This window comes from Barbus barbus (assembly GCF_936440315.1).
Source record: "Barbus barbus genome assembly, chromosome: 17".
NCBI classification, from domain to species: Eukaryota; Metazoa; Chordata; class Actinopteri; order Cypriniformes; family Cyprinidae; genus Barbus; species Barbus barbus.
Genome location: NC_136745.1, coordinates 27,359,760 through 27,368,641, shown reverse-complemented (window position 1 = coordinate 27,368,641; position 8,882 = coordinate 27,359,760). Strand labels below are relative to the sequence as shown.

The 8,882-nt window shown below is 35.6% G+C and overlaps 1 protein-coding gene across 1 annotated transcript in view; it reads right to left on the bottom strand.

The window, feature by feature from the left end:
- Positions 1-568: 568 nt before the first annotated feature.
- The window catches only part of LOC306883134 (protocadherin Fat 2-like), a 52,137-nt gene continuing 43,823 nt past the window's right edge, over positions 569-8,882 (bottom strand). Inside the window, exons 21-24 of the mRNA XM_079438238.1 lie at positions 8,353-8,794; positions 6,503-6,662; positions 4,503-5,008; positions 569-2,987 (exon numbers count right to left, since the gene is read on the bottom strand). Of these exons, the coding sequence (XP_079294364.1) occupies positions 2,515-2,987; positions 4,503-5,008; positions 6,503-6,662; positions 8,353-8,794 (1,581 nt within the window). The 3' untranslated portion in view covers positions 569-2,514. The remainder of the gene's footprint in view (positions 2,988-4,502; positions 5,009-6,502; positions 6,663-8,352; positions 8,795-8,882) is intronic.

Genomic DNA, 8,882 nt, shown 5'->3' with positions numbered 1-8,882 from the left:
TTAAAGATAAACTTAAGATCATCTAAGTGTACTCAACTGTGCTATTTTGGGACACCATGGATATGAACTAAAATGTGCTTTTACTATCTCTGTATTTAAAAAATGTATTACGCTACCACTTGAACATGAACACATCTTTCATACACTAGTGATAACTGTAAACACTGTAAAAAATTGTTTCAACTTAAAATAATTTGTTATCCCGCTGCCTTTAAAATTTTTGTTTAGTCAACTTATCTCTAAGTTGTCACTTAGTGCAACTTAAAATTTTAAGTTTAGTCAACTCCAAAAACATTTAGTCAACTTTAAATGTTAAGTCAGCAAGGTAACAAATTATTTTAAGTTGACAAATTCTTTAAAGCACATTTTAGTTCATATTCATGGAGTTCCAAAATAGCACAGTTGAGTACACTTAGATGACCTTAAGTTTATCTTAAGAACAATTTTTAGTATATTAAGTACAAAATTGTATTTCAAAGAATTTTATTGAAAACTAACATTACTCTTGATAAATGCATTCTTGCTGAATTATTGAGTCTATAAGATTATAATTACTACACAGTAGATTCTGTATATTAAACAATTTTATTTGATGTATTTCATAGTATTTTTTTACATAGATGGGAAATGGCAAAGACAACACAGATTCTCTCACAGAGGAACTTATTTAAAACATGGGAGTCATCCCACATTGAATTTTCAAAATACAAAAAATTACATTCGCACTTTCCACCTACTGCACAAACATACGGCAGATCACAACAAATACTTGCCACAGCTGCCAGTAATATATACATCAACACTGTACTATGTCATTTGAAACACTATAGACTACAGTCAGTGAGGGAAGGGAGGACATGCAATATCATTTGATGACACATGCAGCAGTCCGCTAAACTTGTCCCCAAAGCCAGTCACATTCAGCTCATCTTTGCATCAATAAAATGTACTCTGTTGGAAATCCCTGTTCATAACAAAAAACACTGAACCCTAAAGATGACATCAATGTTATGAATACAGTTCAAAGACAGAAGTGCTTTAGAATATAAAATGTAGCTGTTTGTGATGTACACACACATACAGTATATATGATTCTTCAATCAGTTCAGCTTCTTTCATACTATGGCAGTATTTTTGATCATTTTAATGATTAGTAAGCATTATGGCAGTTTGTCAAGAAGCATAACTGAGCTATAAAAAGCTGCACAGAGATCTTTTATGGCTTAAGTTTGATTGCCTTTGATCACTGAAAACTTCTAAAACTGCATAACATCTGCAGCATGAGAAGATAAAGCCAGAGTTCACATTTCAAATTACGATTCACCAAGCGCAGCAATTCAGACACATCTTAATGGAATAGTTCACCAAAAAATTAAAATTTGCCCCAGGCCATTCAAGATCTAAATGAGTTTGTTTCTTCAGCATTAGAAGTTTAGCATTAGATCACTTGCTCACCATTGTGAAAAAGTCCATGTCCTGTTGTGAGAACTTGAAAATGGACTTTTTCACTTAAAGAAAGTATTATTATGGACTCATATTTTGGACAGAAGCAACAGTTTGTACATAAAATGCCTTAATGATGGATTTGTTTCAAACAAGCAGCTGTTCACTTCACAAGATGTTAATTGATGGACTGGAGTGGTGTGGATTATTGTGATGTTTTTATCAGCTGGTTGGGCTCTCATTTGAACGGCACCCATGTAATGCTAAATTTCTCCAAATCTGTTCCCATGAAAAAACAAACCTCAGGCCTGAGTATGAATACATTTTTAGCACATTTTTCAAATTTAGGAGAACTATTCCTTTTACAAAACAGTCAAAAAGTTAATTTCCCAACAACCAATGACACATCAACTTACCATGGACCTATACTTGATATCTCATTAATCTTATATTTCACATTGTGTACTAATTTTTGATACAGCGGGGAACCAGCCTCTGCTTCAGTCGCATGTACAAATCAATGTAACCTCTATACTTTCGTTGTAGTGAAATGTGCCATCGCTAAAAAAAGTTTACACCATATGCGCTTGAAAATGTTTCAAATTTCATAGCACGCTGATTTCGATGAGCACATATGGGCTCGGAGAACAACACACCTCAGCCATGTTTTACTGAAATAATCATCTGCCCTACAGCTGGTTTCCAATCTGATAATGACATGCAACGCTACAATCAGTCATTTAACATGTGCTGAAAATAAACTTTTTCCAACCAAACTGGACGGGGTGCGATTGACTCGCAATACCAAAAGAGGCCGCATTATCTCTACACACTACTAACATCATTTATAACCACACCGTAGATGTTTTAAGGTCATGCAATAATTCCACAGATTCCCAAACAATGAGGAAAGTTGAATTTCACACAAATCTGTTTGTTTTCCCTGGAAGTGACTTAATACTGATAGTGCTTCTGTGGCTTTCAGCCGTTGAGCTTCATATATTATATGTATGAGATGAGCTTCCCCTCTATAACTCCACTCATACGGGACCTTTGATCCACCTCAGTCTCTTAGAGCATGACCTCCTCGCAGCTGCCATAGTCACTCTCCACCATATCTGAGCCAGCATAACTGCGAGATGTCCTTCTAGTAGATCCAGGCTGCTTGGAGCCGTCGCCGTCCGCGTATGAAGGCTGTGCCACGCTCAAACGCATGCTGAGCCTCTTATAGCCACTGGAGACGTTGTCCAGGCTGCATGTGTGCTGGGTAGGGTAGTAGCTTATGGCAGTGTACTCATTAGGGCACTGAGAGCTGGGCAGCGGCAGGCCATCCGGCCCTAAGAAGTCATCTAAATTCTGATTGCTGTAACAAGGGGGTAATGGAGCGCGGCGGTCGGCGCGGTCCAGCGGGAAAGGGAAGCCTCCGAAGCGAGAGCTCCTGCGCGACTCAGTGGAAGCCGTCGAGTAGGTGCTTTCCACAATGTCAAACTGTGGGAACTCTTGAACCGTGGGACGGCCGTAGTAGTCAGGATCAGCTGGATACACTGTGAATGAGAGTTATTATTAGAAATCGTTTTATTTCTTGCAACTAGGGGTTGCACAAATGAGTTCTGACGGAGTTAGTGTCAACTAGTTGTACCACATGACTTCAGTTGCACTTGGTCTATACAGGTGTTCTACAAATAGTGATGCACCAATAAATTACCAAAATTATACTTTCATGTTATGGCCGATAAACACTATTGTTTGAAAGTTTGGGGTTGATAAGATTTTTAATGTTTTTAAAAGAAGGTTACCAAGGCTGAATTTATTTGATGAAAAATGCAGTGAAAACAGTAATATTGTAAAAAAAAAAAAAAATTACTATTTAAAATATTTGTTTTAACTTGTATTTAGAAGTTTTTAATATAATTTATTTGTGATGGCAAAGCTGAATTTTCTGCAGTCATTATTCCAGTCTTCAGTGTCACATGACCTTCAGAATTCATTATTATTATTATTATCATCATCATCATCATCAATAATACAGTTGTGTTGCTTAATACTTCCATTTTAAAGTGTCCTTGCCAAAGGATACTTTTATTTTCAAAAACAAACAAAAAATATTATTGACTCCAAACTTTTGAACAGTAGGGTATTTTTTTATTTACTTATTAGAAAATAAAAAAATACTTTTAAACAAAAAATAATAAACCACAAGTGAATTAAGGAATCTCAACCTTATAATGTACAGAATGAGATTTGTGTTATTAAACTGTTTTTAAAGATTTACTTTAAGTGAGAGTTAGATAACAGGGTTAAATCTATAAATAGGGAAAATAAAAAAATACAATTAAACACACAAAATATGCACCAATATATCTGATAACATACTGATATACTGATAAATTGAAAATCTCCACTATCATCCAATAATGATATGGGTACCGATACATTGTGCATCCCTAATGGCAAGAGCAGGAGAATATTCCCCTCACTGGTGTGTGAAATTAATTTTATTATTAAACCTTTAAATACCCAATATGTCCAAATATATGAAACTAATAAAGTGTCGCTAAGAGTTTTCCCACAATGCGAGTGGGATGTGAAAATCTTGCACTGTTTATGACAGTTATGACCGTTTATGGTGATCCACTCATAAACTTTCCATCAAGGCAATGTTGGATGTGCCAAAACCAGCAGAGACACAGTGTATGAGACATCTGCATTAGGTCCTGCTGACTGTTTCAATTTAGTAAATATTAGCCATGTTTTAAGTCAAAAAATAGTCAAATTCTAAGCTGTTTTTGAAATGCTTGAGTGTTAAGGATGTGCTTGAGAATTTATTATGTCACAATTCTAAATGTGATAGTTTTTAAGCCATAGCTTTTAAAAAGAGACACACAATAGAAAGCGCTCAGTGCTGCAGCAAACAGAAGATGTAATTGAAGATGACCCACACATGCTTTTCCATTGACCTACAGGTGCACACGCAGCTATTTTATGATGTGACTAAATTCCAAATGAAGTGAAGTGCCTGTTGAAGCTTGGAAAATAATAAATAAAACTCAAGTTCTCACCTTCATAGTCGTGCTCCCAGTTGTTTTTCATAATAGAGTCATTATCAGAGCTGTTAGAGGGTGTAGGAGGTAAATTGGGGGCCACGCTGCAGATCACAGGACCCTGAGGCCTGGACCGAGAGCCCCCCTGAGGGCCGAGCTCCCGCTGTTCTCGAGTTTTGAGTGAACGGAAGGGACTGCTGTCCAGATCGCCTACGGATCCAATCAGGGTGCTGATCTCCATCGGAGAGCTGATCTCGGTTTCTTTCATCATGCTTTTGGGCAATGGTGGGAAGTAGCCGTTGGAATCTTGCACACAGCCAGACTTGTGCTTCTTGCGACTGACGTAGTGTTTTCGGAAACACACAAAAGCCACGACGAGGAGGACAAGCCCCAATATGCCTGCGCAGATCTCTGCGATTTCCACATAAGGAGGAGAGGTGGTGCTCTTACAGTGGATTGAGTTTCCCGCCATTGAACAGGTAAAACCATCGAGACATGGATTGGGAGTGCATGCATTCTGACATCTGCAAAGAGAAGGAACAATTGACTGAATGTAGGAGTGTGTGTGTGTGGGCCACACTGATCTAGATATTCTCACACTCAGTCACAGAGACCATTCAATGGAAATGGCAAATGCCATCTTATCAAAATTAATATTTTTCTCATTCCAAATGTCCAGTGTACCAGATGCATTTCTTTTACATTTTCTTTAAGTATGGAAAAACAGTTATGTTATCAAGCTATCATCTAGGTGTTTCCACACAACTCTTTTCATCTTGAAATAAAATAAAAAATGCCAGCTACACACCTCTTCCTCCAGGCGTGAAGAGTATTTAATTTTTTTAATTCATTCCATATTTTTATCTTTGATATCTTTGTGCATTTGATAGTATAGAATGCTACATATGTTAACTCTTTCCCTGTCAGCTTTTTTTTTTTTTAAGTTGTCACTCACAGCCAGCATTTTTGAGCATTTTCACAAAATTATAAGATTATTTTGTTGTATGAATATCTGAAAATGCAATATGTCAAAAGTTTTTAAACACAAACAAAAAGTAATATCCTAGCTTTGTGCATTCTTTTTTTTTTATCAACACTTGAATGTGGGTAAGAAAACGAGAGAATCATTCACTCCTCTTCACTGAATAACTTTAGTAACATTAATATAAATCAATGTATATTTAATTAATACGGGGAAGACCATGTTTTATTTTCACATTTGATTATTAATTCAGTTTCTGTAGAGTAGACTATTATTTTTAGCCGGCTAAATTGTTTTACATTTTTTTCTTCTTTTTTTTCTAACATTAACATTGTGTTGGCTGCTCCAGAAAATAAGTGCATATTAACTGTTAATAAAGCTTTTTTAACACTATAGTAATACATCTAAACATACGGTCTTAGTTTAAATATATACATGCATTATACATGATGGTAAAATTTGCTTTTCTGGCCTTTGCCTTGCAATACTGGTGAATTTTTTTTTATCATTTTTAATATACATATTTTGTTTTTTTCTGAATATTATCAGCTATCATTTTGCTTAGGTTGACATGTCCAGCATTCTAGACTGTGAATACTATATAATTCCACCTACAGAAAAATAAATATTTAATTTTGCTTTTTTGACAAAAAAATCTAACATTATTTCATAAGTAAACAGTGTTTGTAAAGTTTCCAGTCTCAGAATATGCATATAAACAGTGATGCTTAGGTGACCAATACAGTGTTACGCTTTGATGCACACAGAGACAGACACACAGAAGGACATCTATTGATTGAAATTCTCACTCCATAACTAATTTGCTCAAGCTTTAGTGTTATATATGAATGAGGACAATCAATAACATTTTAATTTGTTAACTCAAAGGTGCACAGCAAATGGCATATGCACATAACGCATGTAACCTGTGTGGACAAGTATTCATTCTCATGCAAATTAATCAGACTTCTCAATGCCTTCACCAAGGACATAATATGCATGTGTGATTTCAAGAGCTTCGCTGTGTGAGTCTCACCTGTTTCCAGCCATTTGTGCAGAGCAGTTGCAGATGTACCCTTGATTATTTGGCATACACCAATCATTAGCACATGGCTGGGATGCACAATGATCGTCCGGCAAGATGCCGTTCTCACACCGAGAGACAAAGTACAGCAATGGACAGCTACAGTGAAACTCTGGAGGACAGATGGGGAAAAAAATAATCTTAGAGTAATGGTCAAGATAACAAAGACATTTCCATAGGAACTTCTCTGTGCTAAGATGAAAGTGTAGAGAATTATACTGTAATAATTAATGGCTAAAATTAAAGGAAAAGATAGATTTAATAGAGACAACAGTAACATTATTTGTATCAATGTTCCTTCGCTAATAATAGGCTAGTAAAAAGATGGAATTAAAAACACATTTAAAATATACCATCTTCATGTTGTTTCTATATTAATTTGGATGTGTGAAAATATGACAACACAAATATATTAATATGCATTTAGTCACATTTTTTAAATTACAGAACAAATGTGATTATTTTATTTTTATTGAATGGCAGACAGCACTAATGTTAACCTTTTATAGATGTTACTGTTGGTAATATTAGTTACTTTTACTGCTAAATATGCATTTAAATTTAATTTCCTATTTTATAGGCCCCCCAGATAAAGATTGGGATGGCCCCTGACCCCCTTCAAATGTTCAATTCGATAATCCAGCCGTCGAATGAAGTTAATTGAATAGCCCTAGACTGACACTGGGGTATTGAGAGATCTTTGGAATGGAGATACAGTGGAGATTATCATCTCTCTGGCTTTATTTCCATTTCTGTGTAGTGCTGCTTAGATACTCCAAAGACATTCCAGGGTTTCTGTTTGTTGTCCCTTACCGATTTGTTAAGGGACCTTGTTTAATATTCAAGAATTAATTCCCTACTTCACAGTCTTATAACATGAAGAAAAAAAAAAAAAAAAAAGGGTGAATAAGTTTGCACCACTTTAGCACAATTTCATTAACTACTTCCAACCTCCAACTTGACCAGGTTCTGGTACAGATTACTTCAATTCATTAACATTAGCTGACAGTAAACATTTTACAACATTTATTAATTTTGATTTATACAGTAAATATATTGTTTACTGTTAACTAATTGTTCATTTTTATATTTGCATAGTTTAAACGTTGTTAATTTTTTACTCTAAAGTGGTACCAATATATTAATTTCTATATTTTTTCAATTTATTTACTTATTTTTAATTCTTACAAAAATGTTTGTGTACATTTTCTAGTGATCATGGCAGCAGTAATTCATCATGCTGATTAAATTATGTATAGTAGCATAGTTATATATTACAGACATAATAATAATAATATATAAATTAATCTATACAACTTGAAATGTTACAAAAGTAAATTTTTTGGTAAAATTAACCGCTATTAATAAAGACAATTAAATTGTATTGTTCATCCTTATGTTAATGATAATCAAATGATCTTATGTTAATAATGGTAATGATTTAAATTTATTGTAAAGTGTTATCAATTCATTATTATTACTATTTTTTATTATTTTCATTGCAAACCTTCTCTATTTATTATTTCTACATATATGATTATTGTGGCAATAAAATGCATTTAATTTGACGTTTGTGTACATTTTCTAGTGATCACAGCCGCAGTATGCTGATTAAATAATGTAGCATTATAATCATCCATTTATCAAAACCATATAGCTAGTGTAGACAAGCAAGATGGGAAACTATGTTGTGCAAATGGCATTCAGATTTGCTGAGATATTTTGCATATCCGATTTTAAGAAATGGTAGGTAAAACAGTGAAGGCAGTGTGTGCAAATTTAGAGTAACATTGCTTTCCCACCTCCACTGGGTTCTTCAACACAAGTGCCTCCATTCTCACAAGGATTACTGGCACAGATATTTACATCCGAGCAGCACTGGTAGATCCCAAAGAGTCTGCCAGTCTGTGGGCCAGTTCCTGTCGTCCACTCCTCTCCTCTCACTGCCTCTCCGTTGAACTGTATGCTCTCCAAACAGCCGGTGAAGCCCAGGCGCTCTGCATCTGCACTGGGATTGGAGCTGGCCAGCACCAGGGCCCCACCGGACTGACTGAGCCTACAGGGTTGAGGCAGAACCACCGAGTTGGAGTGGATGGCATCAATGGTAAGTCTAAGGGTTGTGCCGTTGACCTCCAGAGAGACGTGGTGCCAGCGTCCATCAGCCACAGGGTGGTTGGCCACATGCAGACTGGCAGGAAGCATGTTGCCACATCTATATCTGAGCCACAGCTCCTTGTCCACCAGCTAGAAAAACAAACACACACGAGTCAATGACAAATAACAGCATTCATAATAAGAACAGGATTTTTTTAGAAATGTACTCTTTGTATTC